The following is a 20,392-nucleotide window of genomic DNA, read 5'->3' as shown; positions in this document are numbered from 1 at the left end:
GGCTAAGGTCACATAATGGAAACGGCAGAAGGTAAGTACCTTTTATAATTGTTTTTTTGTTACTATTAAAGTGATATGATAATCGCGATGACATAATCTGTTACTGTGTTTTGTTATTATGTTTTAATACTGTCCAGATAATTCTGTGTGACGATGTCTTGGGCATGATTAAAAGTGACTCGTTGTTGTTGTTTATATATCGCGAAATGTAAATATAGCCGCGTAGCGTTAGTACTACAAGCTCAAATTTGCGTAATTTAAAACAATATTGTATGTAATTCTCTTTTTTGTCAAAGTTGGATTCCAAAATCTACGGCCACGACAGTTTACAGATACCCGATTTTGTGTGTTTGTTAGAGTACAACTGTAAAATGTACGACTGTGACAGTTTACAGACACAGCGCTTGTTTTCACAACAGCTCTGTTACACACACGACATGCGAATTACGACCACGAAGTGCGGTGTGCGAAACGACTGTCAAAAATACGTCATCAAGGTCACAGGCATTACTATCCGAGGGAAGATGAATCGATTCAACGAAGTGCGCATGCGCCCCACCAACGTTTTAAACCACTAGCGTCAAAATGGCGGATCAGCAGCCAAGCGCTCACTCCTCGTCTCAGGTAAGTTTTTTTTATTTTTTTTAAATTCAGACATGTTTAAGTAGCGGTCATCAAACTTGTTCCTGGAGGGCCGGTGTCCTGCAGAGTTTAGCTCCAACTTGCCTCAACACATCTGCATGGAAGCTTCTAGTATGCCTAGTATTCAGGTGTGTTTAATTAGGGTTGGAGCTAAACTCTGCAGGACACCGGCCCTCCAGGACCGAACTTGGCGACCCCTCTGTTTAAGGGTTAGTTATCACTAATAACAGAGAGGAGCAGTATTACAGAGATAGTATAGTAGGTAAGATAAGCTCTCTGAGTACATGTAACGTTAGGTGCTTAAAGAAGACCGTTGTTTAGGAGGTCATCACTGCAGCCTGTAGTGCGATGAGATAGGCCTACATAAAATAATTAGCAATTTTAAGTGTTGACTTCCAAACAGCCGTGTTATATGCACTGTAATACACAGGTCATGTAATATAAGTGTTCACTGTTTAAGTATTGAAGTCATATTTCATTTATCACTAATAAAAGATAGAATTTTGTCTAAGTAATATTAATGTCAGAGTAATTTGACTTACAGGGACCGCTGATCACGCACCTACTAGAACGCCTCAGGTCACGAATAAGTGCAGTTTTAGATGGCCATCAGCTGGACTTGGACTATTTTCAGTATGTTATCAATCAAGAAGTGTTTATTTTGACATCAGCGTCCACTATCTGACCCTCATGGATTTACAACAAAAAATTCATGCAGCTCTTTACCAAGAGGTGGCCCCAGTTCTTACGAGGGAATGTGGTGGTGGACGAGGTCGACCTAAGTTTATTGTTTCCGAGGAAATGCTGTCCCGTCTCATAGAGATGTCTTTACCAGTTTCTTGTATTGCGAACATTTTAGGAGTAAGCCAGTCAACAATCTTCCGCCGAATGCGTGACTTGGGTTTATCTGTAAAAAATACGTATAGCACCATATCTGACAATGAATTGGATAATGCCATTTTGGCCATCAAAAGAAGACTACCAAATGCTGGATATAGAATGATAAAAGGCTGCCTGCAAGCAGACGGACATAGAGTTCAATGGAACCGCATAAAAGAATCCATGCACAGAGTGGATGCCCCTGGAATTTTGGAAAGGATGACACAACTGGGGTGTATTGTCAGGAGGTCATATTTTTTTCAAAGTCCTCTGTCCTTAGTCCATATTGACACGAATCACAAGCTCATAAGGTATTGTCTTATATTTTACCTACGAAAGTGTAATGTTATATTACGTTTAACATGGTTTTACTTTGAAGGTACAACATCATCATATTTGGTGGGATAGATGGGTTCTCACGAAAGGTAAACACATTTATTTCCAACCCAGTGGAATCTATCTATCTATAATCTGACTATCTATCTGTGTTTGAATGTATTGAATGATTTAATGTATTACATTTATTCTTTTTTGGTATAGCTCATGTACCTGGAACCAGCAACAAACAACCGTTCAAGCACTGCCTTATCATTCTTTCTCCAGTCTGTGCAAAAACATGGCTGGCCTTCAAGGTAGGAGAAAAGTTATATTTTTTTAAATATATTTATGAAATTGTATGAATGTACACGTTTAGGATCTAATTCAGCTAGATTGTTTTTTTTTACAAAATATTTTTTTAATGTACAAAAATAAGGTATATATATTTGAATCCATAAACAACCATATTGAAGCCTCGAGATTCTCATTTCTTATGGATTCTCATGTTTCACTTGTTTTGCTCGGTTAAAAAGCTTCATTGGATCCTATAGGCCCCTCTAGTGGCTGTAACCATAAAATGCAATTTTAGGAAGGACACTTCTGTTATTTTGTATTTTCTTAACATTATGACAGTCAAGCAGATTTAACCTCTCCCTTCACCTCTCCATTTCAGGGTCCGGGCTGATGAAGGTGTGGAAAATGTGGCAATTGCAGAAACCATGTTTCGTGTGAAAGGGACTGGAAGAGGAAGCTTCATTGCTGGGAAAAGCATACATAATCAGAGGTAATAAACAAGTTAGGATGTCACACTATCGTTTAATTTATCATTTTTAATCGATACATTTTGTATTCTCTAGAATTGAACGCCTGTGGCGAGACGTCTGGGTCAGCGTAACGCAGCTGTATTACGAAGTACTTCACAGCCTTGAGGAAGATGGCTTGTTGGACTTGTCAGATTCCCTTCATGTGGTTTGTGCACATTATGTCTTCCTCCCACGTCTGAAGCGTGACCTCCAAAGTTTTTCTAAAGGCTGGGACAATCATCCGTTATGGTCTGAAAATGGGCTCACCCCTAACCAGATGTGGATAATGGGACACATGCACAACTCATCTGGAGACAATGAAGATAATTTTCAGGGTTTTTTTTAACGGAGTGTCTATTTACACTAAGTGCAAATAGCCCATCTTGTTGGCAAAGGCTATTTACACTAACTCCGCCCACTAACGTGTGATTGCGTTAGTCAACATTAAGAAAAGAAGCTAGATCAACATCAGTTTCAGTGGCGTAGATGGTAAGGCGCATGCTTTTTGACGCGAGCGACCCGAGTTCGATCCCACCTTTTGCCAAACATTTTTTTCTCCCTTTTTAAATCTCATATCGTATCAGAAAGGCATTTATTTTCAATAAAAATGAAGGAAATAATCAAAAAGTTGAAAATAAAGTATCGGGTAGGTGTAGGGAGGGCTTTATTGTCCCAATAAGGTGGCATCCATTTAATAAATTTGAATTAAAATTATAATTTACACTCACTCAGTATGTTATTATTGCGTACTGTTTTATAATGTACTACAATACTGAGGTGCAGATAATTGCCACTATTTGCAATAAGTAGTATAAATAGCACAAAATCTTGCTATTTTAACAGTGTAAATAGAATCTATAGCTATTTGCACTTAGTGTAAATAGCATCTGTCACTAAAAAAATATGCTATTTGCACTTAGTGTAAATAGCCGCTGCCTTTTTTTATTGATTTTCTATGCCTTCAAGTTATACTGTCAAATTGTACTTTTGCATGATGCGTGAAGTAAATTTTTTTTGTTGTTTTTATTTAATTTAAGAATTTGGAACTGTTTGGAACAGACTGGGAGACGTTTGACAGCGTGACAGAAGATGATGTTGGAGTTCATGTTCCCACTCACTCCTGCTCTGATGGAAACAGTGAAATCCATCTTTAATCCTCTTGCAACATCTGACTGTTATGGCAGAGATATTTATATATCTTTGGTTCAATAATTTGAAAGTCTTTATAATACACAAACACCTGTGTGAGACCATTGTAAACATTTATTTTGCAAACTGTGTATATATTCTGAAAACCATAAAGCAGCACTATGAATGATAAACTTATTTGTAAATAAATTCAGAACAATGAATGATTTTGAGTTGTTTCTTTAACATGAAAATTCTTTCAACAAATATTGTCAAAGGAACAGTTTTACTTATGCCAATAAACAGTGATTCAAAGAGAAGCTGAAAGTTGCTGTTTCAACATGCTTTCCCCACCAAATACATTTAAACATTATCAAATGACTCCCCATATTTCATAGCTATTTCCATTATGTTTTTAAATTCATTCAGTGTTTTCAGGTGAGCCGTAGGAAACGTAATTGTGGGAGTACATGCGCTTACAGTTGGAAAACACACCGTGTGATTTGTGTCACAGTCGTGATTGAACTTCACAGTGATGTTGAAATCCTTCTGGTCACTGGGGAGAATAGGCTTATGTCTCTGGCCTGTCATCAACTGCATAACTTTACCTGCAGTCATTTGTTCAGCTTCACCGTCTTAAAAACAGGGAGGGAGGGCTTAAAGTGCTGTTAATCTTGTTTTCATTCCATTGTAAGTATGTTGTGCTATTATGATAATACATAACACGATCCTCAACTTCCTGTAGGAAATCCTGGAAAAAGTTCATTACATTTATTTCTTTGGTGTATTTCACAGAACCTTTGTCACTAAAGACAGGGTGGCAATTCTCCAGAATGAAGCCTGCATCCACCTTAAATAAAAGAGGTAGTGTCACATTTAACATGTCCTCATTATGAAAACACCATAATGGTTTACCCTGTCATCTTTTTCCCCTGGGACAAACAGTGCTAGACATAAGTCTGGATGCATTTCCATGACTTTCTGGAGATGGTAGAGCTGCAGGCCTTTTCTCAGCTGATCAAGCATTGGAACGAGAGTTGTTCCAATGCTTGATCAGCTGAGAAAATATATATAGTGGAGTGTCAAACAATGGCTCTAGAATCAATGTAATGGTTTCATCAATAAATATTTAAAACTAAACATTAAAAAAAATGGTCACACTTTATATTAGGTGGCCTTAACTACTATGTACTTACATCAAAACACAAGTACAATGTACTTATTGTGGTCATATTGTATTTCAAAACACTTTTGCTGTTATTGAGGAGGGATATGGGTAAGGTTAGTCACAGGTTAAGTGGTATGGGTAGGTTTAAGGGTGGGTTAAGGTGTAAGGGATGGGTCAACATTGTAATTATACATGTAATTACAGAAATTAATTACAGTTGTAATTACATATAGGTATTTTGAAATATATAAGTACAATGTAAAAACATGTATGTACACAATAAGTGCATTGTATCAAATTATTAATTTCAATGTAAGTACATAGTAGTTAAGGCCACCTAATATAAAGTGGGACCAAAAAAATATACAGTAGCTAAATTTTGATGATGACACTCAGCAGTCTGATGTGACATTAAAATACTGAGTTAAATTACGCACAAACAATTGTTTAGGAACCATGCATTAACCATAAACTGAAAATTAATATATTTTTTAAACACATAAATATATCAATAAATATCCTTTTCACCTTCTCTGTCCAGACTTCATTTATATTTGAAGCACAGCTTTCAATATCTGGTGACTTTCCCAATTCCTGAAACCGTAAAAATCACATAAAAATTGTGTTTTCAGAGCTTATGAAATATAAACAAAAGATCAGTATAAAAAAAAAACACGCCTCTTTCCAAGTGTCAATAGAAGTTGAATTATCTTGTGGGGACTTCTCCATCGACTGGAAATAAAACAAACTCATCAACCTTGTTTTTAGAGCTGACTGCAGACTAAAATAAAGACCTTAGACTTACATCATCACTTGAGATACACAGATCCACATGTTCCATCTTACAGTGTTTTATGTGTACTGGAAGGCATTGAAGGGAAACCATTTGGCTGCAGAGTGTACACTGGGCTTTGGGCATTTTTTCAAATTCCCTTGCATCAGGTGGTAATGGAGTTGTGTCAGTCTGCTCTTGCAGAGGAACTACATACATACATTGTGCTCTTTCCATTGCTGCTCACGGTTTTTAATTGCTGTCCATTATACCCATCAGGGTCAGGAGGGATGACAGTCAATTTCCGTTGACCACCTCCACCTATGATTCAAAGTATTTAAAAGAATATAAAAATAGACAATACAACAAAAATATTTAACAGATAAAATCCATCTGATATGTATAAACGCGTATGATTTCAATTCAAATAAGTTTTAAGAGGTTAGGAAAAAAATTTCAAAACGATCCTGAACACTTGTGCAGCAACCATCCTCTGCAGATTTTTGCCAGTTTTGGATATGCATTAACAAGCACCTCTGATAGCTTAATTATCAAAGGCAGAGTAAAACAGAGTAAGGAAATTCACCCAACACACAAAAAAAAAAAACAAGAAAAATGACATTATTGATCTTACCTCTGAATGAGTCATGTTTCCGGTTATAATTAATGATCTTCTCCCAAGTCCTGCAAGTGTAAGTTGTAATTCTGTCTCTCCTTTGGGCATTTTCTCATATTGTTGGTCAAGAATAATAAAAAAAAAACATCAAAAAGCTTTTCTGTGGCCGTTTATATGGTCCAAAACGTTTTTTACCCTTTACTTCCTTTCTGAAGAATCCAGGAAATGACCTAAAAAGGACTTCATTTTTATTTTGAGCCAGTTCAGAACATTGAGAACACTCACATGCACACTAATATATGTGATGTAATGTTAATGTGTGATGAAACTTATATACAGTATGTAATACGTTTTTTTTATACTGTACAAACTGTATATTCCACCAGTACAGACATGCACAGTTTATTAAAACAACAATTACATTGAATCTCACACCTAGCCATTTCCTGCTGAACTGACTAACTCAACTTATATTTTTATACACAGTTCCTTTCTATAAGGAAATATAATGGGGTGCAGTGCCAATGTTATTTGGCCATACAAACATTCTTTAAGAAGCAGTGAAGAAAAATAATTTGGGATTAGATAATTTTTTTCTGCCAGAACCACTACGTCAGTTTTGCATAAATAACATACAAGAAGCCATCGTGTGTCATGTGACAAGAAAATAAAATTACACCCCCTAGGTTTTGTTCTGGTTGGAGTAGCACTTTAATGGTATTTATAATAATAATAATAATAAAACAAATGAATGCATGAATTAATAAATAATATTACATTATACTTTATATTATACATATATTATATATGACTGGAAGGAAGAATTTGGGTAGAAAAAGGTGCACAAAATAAGTTTTTGTTGAGATTATTACTTTTTGTTTCTTTTCTTTCTATTGCAATCGTATTTTATTTTATTTTATTCCGATTTATAGACTTGCATACTAATGAGAGATTACAAAGAAGCACACAATGACATGCTGTTTCATAAAATGGACACAGGGTGACAGCACCCACCAGCAGCGTCACTCTGGGACTCTTAGCAACGCGCAGAGCAAGGTGAGCTCATAACATCTAGAGATGATTTATTGTTGGAAATATTTACAATAATGTTAAGAATACAGAGAGCTGGAAGTGATGTACCGTTTTGTTGGGTTCCTGCTCATGTTGGTGTAGAGGGTAATGAGAAGGCAGATGAGATTGCAAAGAGAGTACTGAAATTAAATAAGAATGAAATTATAAAAATTCCATTTGGAAAAGGTGAAGCCAAATCATTCATCAAAAAGACAGTGAGGGATTTATGGCAGAAGAAGTGGGACACAGATAATAAAGGGAGACACTATTATAACATACAAAAATCAATCACGGTGGAAACATTTAAAGGGAAGTGCAGAAAAGAGGAAGTGATTCTTGCAAGGTTAAGACTTGGACACACAGGATTAAAGTCAACTTTGTATTTAATGACAAAATGCGTTTCTGATAAATGTGACGGTTGTAATGTACCAGAAAATGTTGAACATGGCATTTTGTGGTGTAATAAATATAGTGCAGAGAGGATAATTTTACGTGACAAGATATATGGATTAAAACGTGGATGGAATTTGGAAGGGATTTTAGGAAGGAATAAGAAAATGAGGGATTGCTGTAAGGCTTTATTTATTTTTCTAAGAAATACAGGATTAGATCAGAAAATATAGGTAGGTTATAATTCAAAAGGAAAGGAAATAAAGAGGAAGAAAAGAAAGAGGGGAAAGGAAGGGAGGAAGATAGAGGAAAGGGAAAGGAGAAAGGGAAAAGAAAGAAAAGAAATGAAGAATATTTATTTAATTTTTTTAACTAAAGTATATAAAACTCTGATGTTACACACTCCTGTACAGTAGGTGGCGGTATGCACCTATAAATGCTGGTTTGCGATCTGCCATTAAACTAAAAGAAGAAGAAGGTGAGCTCATAATCCGAATGAACGGAGAATAAGCAACTGTTGTCCTGCGTCGCTGATTTCTGTTTAATATTTCCAATATTTCCAGCACTCCTATCAGAGGATTACATGTATATATCTGCCAGCGGAGACCTAGCCGGGACCCGCTACACAAGCCACAGGGATGACTGCAAGCTTGAGAATACTGTCAAGCAAAGCTGATTCAAACACTTGGGAGAGCTTCACAAGGAGTGGACTGAAGCTGCAGTCAGTGCATCAAGAGTCTCCACGCTCAGACGTCTTCAGGAAAAGGGCTACCAAGCCACTTCTGAACCAGAGACAACGTCAGAAGCATCTTACCTGGGCTGTGGAGAAAAAGAACTGGACTGTTGCTCAGTGTCCTCTTTTCAGATGAAAGTCAATTTAGCATTTTATTTGTAAATCAAGGTCCCAGAGTCTGGAGGAAGAGTGGAGAGGCACAGAATCCAAGCTGCTTGAAGTCCAGTGTGAAGTTTCCACAGTCAGTGATGATTTGGGCTGCCATGTCATCTGCTTGTGTTGGTCCACTGTGTTTTCTGAAGTCCACAGTCAACGCAGCCATCTACCAGGAAATTTTAGAGCCCTTCATGCTTCCTGCTGCTGACAAGCTTTATGGAGATCCTGATTTCATTTTCCAGCAGGACTTGGCACCTGCACACACTGCCAAAGGTACCAAAAGCTGGTTCAATGACCATGGTGTTACTGTGCTTGATTGGCCAGCAAACTCGCCTGACCTGAACCCCATAGAGAATCTGTGGGATATTGTCAAGAGGAAGATGAGAGACACCAGACCCAACAATGCAGATGAGCTGACGACCGCTATCAAAGCAACCTGGGCTTCCATACCACCTCAGCAGTGCCACAAACTGATCACCTCCATGCCACGACACATTGATGCAGTAATTCATGCAAAAGGAGGCCCAACCAAGTATTGAGTGCATAGAAATGAACATACTTTTCAGAAACCTGACATTTCTGTTTAAAATATACTTTTTTATTGATCTTATGTAAAATTCAAATTTTCTGAGACACTGAATTTTGGATTTTAATTTTCTGTAAGCCATAATCATCAAAATTTCAAGAAATAAAGGCTTGAAATAATTCACTCTATGTGTAATGAATCTATATAATATATTTTCACTTTCTGAAATGAGTGACAAAAAATATTGACCTTTTTCACGATATTCAAATTTTTTTAGATGTACCTGTAAGCTGTCAATGATGCTGTGTCCCCCCCCCCAATAACCAAAACTAGCAAGTACAACCCCCCACAATATTTATACCATGATCAGTGGAAACCTCGAATCAGGCTATTAATTAATTGATTATTTCAATTGCACCTTCGGCGTTTTTCTAAGCGTTTACTTCACGTATGAACCGATCGGGGCTGCATTTCCCAAAAGCATCATGAGCCTAAGAAGTTTGTAGAAATGATCGTACGACTGATCTTAATATTACGGTCTGTTTCCCAAAAGCATCGTAACTTAAGTAGCACTTGAAAATGCTCTGGAGTAATCCTAAAGCCTTAAGTGCATCGTAAGGAGACAGAGTTATGAGGGCACCTGCTGGACAACTGGCAAATTGCACCTAAAATTTACTCTTCAAAGTCATTTCTCATTTTTTTTGTACATATATTTTTATTCATTTATATTTTCTACTCATTACACAATTCAATATAGAAATAATAACGAATAAAGTAATAAAATAAAAATGACATAACTGAACATGAATAATTGTTAGAATGAAAAAAAAAAAAAAAAAGTACACTTGTATATGGACATTTCAAGGGTAGTATAAATGTTGTATTTAACAAAAAATATTTAATGTGCTTTAAAGATGACACAAATAAAGGAGGAACTCAAAAAAATGTGTCAATGACTTGCTGGCGTGCATGAAACCCAGCCATGTATTGAACATGTCTTGGTTGATCATCATGAAGTCGCATCTCAACTTCCTTCTCTTCCTCCACCTCTTCATCTTCCTCCCTGATGTCCAAGGGCTCTCTTGCCCGCACTGCAATGTTGTGCAACATAGCTGTTACTGTTATTACAGCACTGCACTTTTGTGGCACAAAGAGAAGACCACCACTGGACTTGTGAATAGCCCGAAACCACCTCCCTAAAGTGCGCTCCACAATACTTCGGGCAACACGATGAGCCTCATTGAAATTTGCCTCACTGTTACTGACAGGATTAGCAACAGGGGTGAACAGATATGGCCTCCATGGATATCCGCTGTCACCAAGCAACCTCCACTGTCCTTTCGAGTTTTGGGCCTCTTGACCCACAGATGAGTTGGTAAAGATATAGAAGTCATGTGTGCTCCCAGGCGTGATTAAACCAATGTCTGTGATTAAACACTTATGATCACAGATTATTTGGCAGTTGATTTCTGAATAACCTTTGCGGCATATATATGTATGGCCATCCACAGAAGGTGTACTGATGGGAATTAAAGTACCATCAATCACTCCAATGACTTGTGGTATATGGTACTGTGTTAAAAAATACTCCTGTATGTCTGACATGGCCTCTCTTGATGCTGGAAATTGTATGTGTTCAGCCGCAAGTGGAAGCAGTGCATAGGTGACTGCTTGTACAGCTCTGGACACAGATGCTTTACTTAGTCCAACTCCATCTCCAAGTACCTGAAGAAAACTGCCTGTTGCATATCATCTCAGAGCAGCTAAGAGTTGCACATCAGGGGACAAGGCAAAATTCCTCTTTGTAGCACGCATCAGCTGAGGCCCAATGACATTGAGCAGCTGGACTATTTCTCCTCGTGGCAGACGGTATCTGTCAATGACAGCCATATCATCAAGCATATCCAGAGGATTTTGATGCTGCCTGATGAAGGCATTTATAATACATAGTGTACTCCATGGTCGTCTCTGTCTTCGCCTCACTCTCAGCTGGAAAACTCGCTGTAGTGCAGCCATGATTTTCTCTGCAAGACTACTGAAGTGTGAACTTTATATACTGTCCTAAAATTGCTCACAGGAACCATATGATTAAAGTTTTTCAGGCTGTGATAATATTGACATGTCACACACTGATTGTCATCTATTTCACTAATTGCAGAAGGCCCCACTTGAAGAAACTGAATCACTGATTTGAGAAATTACATTAATTACCTCTTCCCTGAATTTATTCTCTTATTATGTTCATCATGGTCAAAGGTTGTGCTTTTATAAATATATATGGAGAGTCCATTTATATACAGCAGTGCTGATAAAGAACATGCACATTAAACATTTTTAACATCTGCACCTATATGGATAGGCTAATAGATAGGCCCTAATACTATATTGCCACACACACCCTCAAGACTCAAGCTGTAGTAAAAGATATACCCCTCTTTTCACAGACAAGGCTTAAGCCTAGTCCAGACTAAATTGTAAGTCTGAGCTTTTTCAAATGAAGAACACTTGTACTGACTGATCTTAAAATATAGTGCCTTTGTTTCGTCTCAAGATGGACACCAGTAATGTTTTTTTCTACGGCACATTTATAAAAAAATTACTTGAATCTAATTGAAGTATGGCCTAATCCTGGCCCTGTCTGTGAAACTAACCCATAGGGCTTGCATGCATATTTTTTTATTGTTTTTTAAAAAAAAGGTACTACAAGTAGCCATTTAAATTTGAAACACTTATAATAAGAGTTCTTCTGCTTTATAGTATTTCATTGAGCCTTAGGCTTTGAGTGGATTAACAAACATCAAAACGTTGAATGTAAACTGTTTTTATTGATTCAAGTTTGTAGTTTGTTCCCCAGGATCTGCAAAAGACATTGCAAAATGTGATGAGTGTACATATGGAAAAGAATATTTCATGTTGCACAACATATTATATTAAAACATATAGTTATTCATGATTGAACAATGTTACCTGACGCATCTGGCAAGATAATGGGCACTGAAATGGAGGGCCTTGCAAATCTCATCTCCTCCAGTGAAAGTCTCCTCTCTTCCAAAGCCAGCTTGGCCTTCTTGAGTTCAATGATTTGCTTCTGAAAATTGTTGCTCATCTCATTGGCCTCTTTAAGACATTGTGTGATGTCTTTTAGACCATGTAGTTTCTCTCGCTCCAGCTGTACTAAGTCCTGACTACAACCACAGACATTCTCAAATCGCTGAGGTGTTGTGGCTGTAGCCTGAACAATTGAAGATAGAGGCTGGGGCATGGATGGACTGTTGGGAGGACTGGGAGATGGTAGGTGTCTGTCAATAGGAGGTGAACCTGATTGCTCTTGTGAACATGATGGACCTGGCTCAGGTTCAGGTTGACGCAACCCTACTCCTCCACGGAGGTCAATACCACCACAAATCCCATCTGAGGCAGTTGTTCCAAGAATTGACAGTGCCTTTTCTTCTTCTGCTGTAAGAAGGGGGGCGTCATTAGGCCCACCACCTGTTTTATTAATTGTTGTCCTCTGCAGTGCCCTTTTTCTTTTAGCTAGGCTTGAATAGTCCTGCCACTTCTTCCTGACCTCCTTCCCTGATCTTTTAATGCCCCTTGTTGTAGTAAGTTTTGTAGCAATATCGTTCCAGATTTTTTGTTTTTCTTTATTTGTATGACTGCCCTTAAACCTGCTGAAAATGATAATGTTTTTGTAGCTCCACCTCCTCTCTCTTTGAAAGATGTCTTTTCTTTGTTTTTTGGTTTCAGCCATTTTGCTAGTGTCTCCACCCCTAGGTATGTGCTTATTTACATTTTTCTCCAAATAGCAAATGCACATCAGGTGAAGACAATTAGGCTAAACTTTTTCAAAAATAAATGTAAGAGCTTATTTATTTACTGACTTATTTTGATGTGAGATAAGCAATTGTTGATAAAGAAATTGATAAGTAATTCTACTTAAATAATTAAGGTTTCATATAAATATCGAAAATGATGCTGATGTCATTTCCGGCAAGGACCGTTAGAATTTGTTTTATGCAAGATTGGAGTAAGACAGTGTTTTTACAGTGCAACATTTCCAGATAATTTATGTTTTTAAACTTGCTCAAGAAGAAATTAAAGGACATTTTATGTTATTCGAGTTGAATATACATTCACACAAGTAGAAGAAGAAAACGGAAATCAAAAATGAGATAGATTGCTATAACAGCATGTGCAACAATGACGAGCCATTCTGCAGCGTGACATTTCAGCACTTGACCAACGGATAGCGACTCCTAAGTAGCAATTAAGGCACGGCTACATGCGACTGTGTTAAGTGCATTTTTGGGAAATGCACGTGAAACAATAACGAACGTTCGTTAAATGACTCGTAGAAAACGCTCTTAAGCGCTAAGATCAATCGTTATCGGAAAACGCAGCCCAGAGCAGTTATCAGCACAATATGACTGAAGCGCAGTTCATGAGTGGCACGCGAATAGAACGCTATAGAAATCATATAGGGTGATTGAACAAATAATTTTTGCTTAGATGGAACAGCAGCTACGCTAATTATGTCTCTATTTGTTTCTCTGTTTCTGCCGAATGACAGAAGCTTCAGTCTGGATCCAACCCTTAAATGATCTGAGATGACCGAACACCTGAGAAAAGATAATGCCAACCCCTCAGAGGACTTTGGAGGATGCCAAAGCTCAGACAACATACAGAATTACCAAATTTTGCCATAAGTCAAACATATTAACCCTCTGAGCCCGACAAATGCGAATACACGTTTTGGGGCAGATTTTCCTGATAAGGCAGAAATGAGCTTGAATTACTCTGCCATTTTTGATCGTTCAGATAAGAGCAATACACCATTCGAATCTGTAAGGGGTCTACTTTTATTTGTATTCACTCAAAATAACAACTAAACTTTGTGCTTTTGAAGAATAAAGAAAACAAACAGGGTGCGCTCTCTGTCTTCTCCGTCTCCGCGATCTGTTGTCAGAAATGCGTCACTAAAATGAAGTGTAACTCGGCGAATACTCAACACAGAAACATGAGTTATCTCTATAGAAAGCTTGAAGTGTCTTCTTTCAAATGAAGTAAGTCATATCGAAAACAAATATTCTGTGATCAAGTAATCCGTATGAAACCAACACGATGTTCAGTCTGTCCCGTCTAACTCATTATTTTTAATGAGATCCCGCCCCCTCGTGTTCACATGTAAATCACTACGTTATCCGCGTGCGCCTGGAGACGCCCAACATAAACAAAGAGTTCATCAAGTAGAGAAGATCGATCTGATGAGTAAGTAATGTTTATTTTCTGCATTAGTTAACTGTTATTGTGACATAAACTTGAACACATTACTAGTTGGGTTTTTCCCAAACTACAACATAATGAATGCTACGCATCTAAGAATGTTTAGACCATGTTTATTATTAATAATCTGTTCACAAAAATATTTTAATAGCGTGCTAAACGATAACAATTAGTTCTCAGATATGAAATATCCTTTTTTTATAGTACGAAGTACATCCTTTTATAGTACAAAGCATGCGTGAGTCTATGACTGCAGAATCATATCTTCTATACTATAAAATCATAATCATAATAAAATCATGATGTTCAGGATGGCTATATGACTACAAAATCATAGTTGGGTTTTTCCCAAACTATAATTCCTGACTAAAATGTTTGAAATCTAGTAAAACATTTTGAATATGATGGGCAATTCATTGTATTTAAATTTCTTACGGCGCGAGTATGTTTTCATGCTCTTTATAAAACAATAAAAGTAATATGAGAGTATATTGTAACATGATGAATGCTATGAGTCTAAGTATGTTTACAACATGTTTATGATCAATAGCCTACACTGTTCAAAAATAGAGTATAATTGCATGCTAAACAATAATAATTAGTTTCTCAAAAATAAAATGTCTTTTTTTTACGATAATACAAAGCATGAATGAGTCTATTGTCACGATTCATGAATTCACTGCTCTCTTCATGTCTCGTGTATTGTTGTTACACGCGCCAGCTGATCTCATTCCCCGCACCAGCTGCTGCCAATCTATTCTCCTATAAAGTCTCACCGCATTCTCTCCTGTTTGTCAGATCGTTGGTTGATGTCGTCTGAGTGTGTCCCGCGTCTTCGTCTGCTGCCTGGTTCCTGGTCCTTGTCTTGTCATCGTGGTTCGTCTCACCTGGATTTACACCTTCACGGGATTATTCACGTTACATCATCGGCACGCTGTCCGTCTGGTTCCTGTGTCACCTGCCCGCCCGAGAGACTGTTCCTCTGTGTATGTGTTCCCCCTTTGTCTGACTAATTAAAGTGTCTTTGCTCGCATCCGTGCTTCCTGGATTTATTATTTGAACTTGTGACAGAACGATCTGACCAACTATGGAAGCAGCGAGCACTTCCTCGTCCACACTGGAGGATTTCATCCGCGCCAGTGTGGCACGGATGGATTCACAAGAGAGGAACATGCAGGAGTCAGGTCGGGCTATTTCAGCGTTGGTGACGCAGGTGTCCGAGCTCACCCAGCAACTACAACATCTGCGAGGTCCCACTGTGAGCCCAGTTTTTGTAGGGCATTTTTGACCCGCTGCTCCATGCACTTTTCCTTGCAACCGAGAACTTTCGCCGACGAACGGAGCAGGGTGGCATTTGTACTCACCCTACTGACGGGGAGAGCGGCACTTTGGGGGACAGCGGTGTGGGAGAACCAAGATCCCTGCTGTGCCTCGTTCCAGACACTCTCCGCCGAGATGAAGAGGGTCGTTGACCGCGCTGTCGCAGGAAGGGAGGCAGCGCGTGTCTTGGCGGACCTCAGACAGGAGGAGAGGTCGGTGGCTGACTACTCTATTGAGTTCCGGACCTTAGCGGCAGAGTGTCAGTGGAATGAGGAGGCGCAGTGGGATATGTTCCTGCATGGGCTGGCTGACCGCGTCCAGCGGGAGATTTACACACTGGATCTGCCGACCACCCTCAATGGCCTGATCGAGCTGGCCATTCGGGTGGATGCCCGTATCTCCAGAGTGGGAGGCCGGCCGGAATCCACTCGAGTTCATGCTACCACTCAGGATTTACGGGCCAGCGGCAGGGACGTGGTCAGCCCCGTCTACGATCACGAGCCCATGCAGGTAGGGCGAGCTCGGCTTTCCCGGGAGGAGAAGGAGAGGCGGAGATCCCAGGGCCCTTGTCTTTACTGTGGCGCGGCAGGACATTTCGCCTACAACTGCCCGGTAAAAGGGCCAGCCCGGCAGTAAGTTTGAGGCTACTGTCGGGTGGGATTTCCGCTGAGAAGACCTCATCAACATCCACACTCCTCCCGATAAAACTACGATGGTCAGCCCACACTCACCACTGTCGCGCACTGCTGGATTCTGGGGCTGAAGGTAACTTCATGGACTACACTTTTGCACTTAGGACTCAAGTTCCCCTTCTCCCCCTCACTCATACCATCGCAGTCCACGCACTCAATGGCCAAGCCCTTCCCACCATTTCATTCACCACTGGACCCGTCACACTCATTGTATCTGGCAATCACACGGAAACCATGTCTTTCTACGTCCTGGACTCCCCCCTCGCACCCATTGTTCTAGGTCACCCTTGGCTCACCGAACACAATCCCAAGATAGATTGGCAGCAAGAATCAGTCTCTGAGTGGAGCAGCAAATGTTACGAGTCCTGTCTTGTGTCTGCTTGTCCGTCTGTTTCTGTTTTTCAGGAGAGGGCAGTGGATTGGTCAAGCGTGCCCACGGAGTATCACGACCTGAAGGAGGTGTTCAGTAAGTCTCGTGCTGCTTCTCTCCCTCCACATCGTCCCTATGACTGTGCTATAGAGTTACTACCATGTACGTCTCCGCCTAAGGGCAAGTTATATTCACTTTCTGTTCCAGAGAGAGATGCTATGGAGAAATATATTTCTGATTCTCTAGCAGCAGGGTTCATCCGCCCCTCCTCTTCTCCAGTGGGGGCAGGGTTCTTTTTTGTGGGAAAGAAGGACGGATCCCTGCGACCTTGTATTGATTACCGGAGACTGAACAACATCACGGTAAAGAATACTTATCCTTTGCCGTTAATGTCTTCAGCCTTCGAGAGATTGCTGGGAGCGTCTATTTTCACGAAATTGGATTTACGTAATGCTTATCATTTGGTCCGCATTAGGAAGGGGGATGAGTGGAAGACTGCTTTTAACACCCCTAGGGGGCACTTTGAATACTTGGTCATGCCCTTCGGGCTTTCCAACTCCCCAGCAGTCTCCCAGGCACTCGTCAATGACGTGCTGCGAGATATGGTAGACCAGTTCATATATGTTTACCTGGATGACATATTGATTTTTTCTTCATCTCTCCAGGAACATGTGCAGCACGTCCGGCGAGTGCTTCAGAGGTTGCTAGAGAATGGGCTTTTTGTCAAGGCGGAGAAATGCGCGTTTCATGCACAGTCTGTCCCTTTCCTGGGGTACATTGTGTCGTCCGAGGGAGTGCGCATGGATCCTGACAAAGTTAAGGCTGTGGTGGAGTGGCCAAGTCCAGATTCCCGTAAGGCCCTACAGAGGTTTCTGGGCTTCGCCAACTTCTACCGGCGTGTTATTCGCAACTTCAGCCAACTAGCCGCACCCCTTACTGCCTTGACCTCCCCCAGAACTACGTTCAGGTGGTCAAACGCAGCCTCCAAACTGAAGGGCCGCTTTGTTTCAGCCCCCATCTTAGTCACCCCTGATCCATCACGTCAGTTCGTGGTGGAGGTCGATGCGTCAGAGGTGGGGGTAGGTGCAGTGCTATCCCAGCGTTCTCCTGCGGACGACAGGATGCATCCCTGTGCGTTTTTGTCTCACCGTTTGTCCCCTGCCGAGAGTAATTATGACATTGGTAACCGAGAGTTGTTGGCAGTCAAGTTAGCATTGGAGGAATGGCGTCACTGGTTAGAAGGGTCGGGGGTACCTTTTATCGTATGGACCGATCATAAGAATCTTGAATACATCAGAACTGCTAAAAGATTGAACTCCAGGCAGGCTCGGTGGGCACTTTTTTTCGGACGTTTTGACTTTACTCTCTCGTACCGCCCGGGTTCCAAGAACATCAAACCCGATTCCTTGTCACGTATTTTTGACCGTTCCGATCGCCCGTTTAATCCCGAGTGCATTTTTCCGGAGACGCTTATCTCCACACTCACATGGGAGGTCGAATCGAGGGTCAAGACGGCCTTACAAGGGGTAACGCCTCCGGTCGGTTACCCACCGAACCGGTTATTTGTGCCAGAGGGATTACGGTCCGAGGTCATTCAGTGGGGTCATTGTTCCAATGTGGCTTGTCATCCAGGAGTCAGTCGCACTACATCTTTAGTCAAGCAACGATTTTGGTGGCCACTCATGGCTCGCGATGTTCACAGTTTTGTTTTGGCTTGCTCAGTTTGTGCCACTGGTAAGACTTCCAATAGACCCCCAGCTGGGCTCCTTCAACCGCTGCCGGTCCCTTCGAGACCCTGGTCCCATATCACTCTAGATTTTGTCATCGCCCTCCCACCCTCTCAGGGTAACACGGTAGTTTTGACCGTGGTGGACCGATTCTCGAAGGCGGCCCACTTTATTCCCTTGCCCAAATTACCCTCAGCCAAGGAGACAGCGTTAACAGTCGTTGACCATGTCTTTCGGTTACATGGTCTCCCGACGGACGTGGTCTCCGACAGAGGACCCCAATTTGTGTCCAAATTTTGGCGAGAGTTTTGTAAATTACTGGGTGCTACTGTTAGTCTGTCCTCAGGGTTTCATCCCCACAGCAATGGTCAAACTGAGAGAGCCAACCAGGATTTGGAGAGAACGTTGCGATGTCTGGTCTCCAAGAATCCTTCCTCATGGAGCCAACAACTGTCAATGGTGGGGTACGCCCACAATTCGTTACCAGTATCATCCACGGGCCTATCTCCGTTTGAATGTAGTATAGGTTACCAGCCACCAATTTTTCCTTGTCTGGAATCCGAAGTCGCGGTTTTGTCCAGAGGTGTCATCGCACTTGGACTAGAGCCCGCGAGACTCTACTCCACGTGGGAGCGCGCACCAAGGCCAAGGCCGATCGCCACCGGTCTAGACCGCCCGTATACGTCGTCGGTTCCAAAGTGTGGCTTTCTACCAAGGACATTCCTCTCCGCTCCGTCTCTAATAAACTTGCTCCTAAATTCATTGGCCCGTTCGCTGTCACCAAGATCATAAGTCCGGTGGCAGTCCGTCTCAATCTTCATCCTGTTTTCCATGTATCCAAAATTAAACCCGTGTTTTATGCACGCATTAATCCGCCAGCCCCGGTTCTGGAGAAGGGGAACCTGCTTATTCGGTCAATCGTATTCTGGACTCCAGGCGTAGAGGGGACGCGGATTCCAGTACTTGGTGGACTGGGAAGGTTACGGTCCGGAGGAGAGAAGTTGGGTACCTGCTAGAGACATTCTGGATCACTCCCTTATTGATGATTACAATCGACAGCTAAGGGAGCCTGGGAACGCCAGGAGGCGTTCCTAGGAGGGAGGGTACTGTCACGATTCATGAATTCACTGCTCTCTTCATGTCTCGTGTATTGTTGTTGTGTGTGTGTGAGTTGACGTCACCGCTCATCAGCGTGCCAGCTGATCTCATTCCCCGTACCAGCTGCTGCCAATCTATTCTCCTATAAAGTCTCACCGCATTCTCCTGTTTGTCAGATCGTTGGTTGATGTCGTCTGAGTGTGTCCCGCGTCTTCGTCTGCTGCCTGGTTCCTGGTCCTTGTCTTGTCATCGTGGTTCGTCTCACCTGGATTTACACCTTCACGGGATTATTCACGTTACATCATCGGCAGGCTGTCCGTCTGGTTCCTGTGTCACCTGCCCACCCGAGAGACTGTTCCTCTGTGTATGTGTTCCCCCTTTGTCTGACTAATTAAAGTGTCTTTGCTCGCATCCGTGCTTCCTGGATTTATTATTTGAACTTGTGACATCTATGACTACAAAACCTATATAAATATATATAGACATATAGATGCTCCTGATATAAACATGCTCACAAATGTTTTTTTTTTTTTTTTTTTTTGGTTTTGTATTTTATTGAATCAGATACCTGCACCACAGATGATGAATCCTGCTGACTTTCAGTCTCTTCAAACTGTTTTCCTCTGAGAGCGCTGCACCAACATCACAAGTTCTCAACATCAACAGTTTCTTCTTGAATCCATGGAAAGTAGTAGAAACA

At 40.8% G+C, this 20,392-nt stretch overlaps 1 protein-coding gene across 1 annotated transcript; it reads left to right on the top strand.

Annotated features, from left to right (window-relative positions):
- Positions 1-585: 585 nt before the first annotated feature.
- Positions 586-4,082, top strand: LOC306850611 (uncharacterized protein; the record flags this gene model as incomplete). Its single annotated transcript, XM_079386326.1, has 6 exons — positions 586-624; positions 1,187-1,275; positions 1,901-1,946; positions 2,062-2,153; positions 2,513-2,623; positions 2,697-4,082. 6 exons carry the CDS (start codon positions 586-588, stop codon positions 2,986-2,988), a joined length of 669 nt encoding a protein of 222 aa, XP_079242452.1. The 3' UTR covers positions 2,989-4,082.
- Positions 4,083-20,392: the final 16,310 nt, after the last annotated feature.

Source organism: Barbus barbus (assembly GCF_936440315.1).
Source record: "Barbus barbus genome assembly, chromosome: 3".
NCBI classification, from domain to species: domain Eukaryota; kingdom Metazoa; phylum Chordata; class Actinopteri; order Cypriniformes; family Cyprinidae; genus Barbus; species Barbus barbus.
The sequence above is the reverse complement of the archived record's forward strand: the minus strand, read 5'-3'. Positions and strand labels throughout refer to the sequence as shown.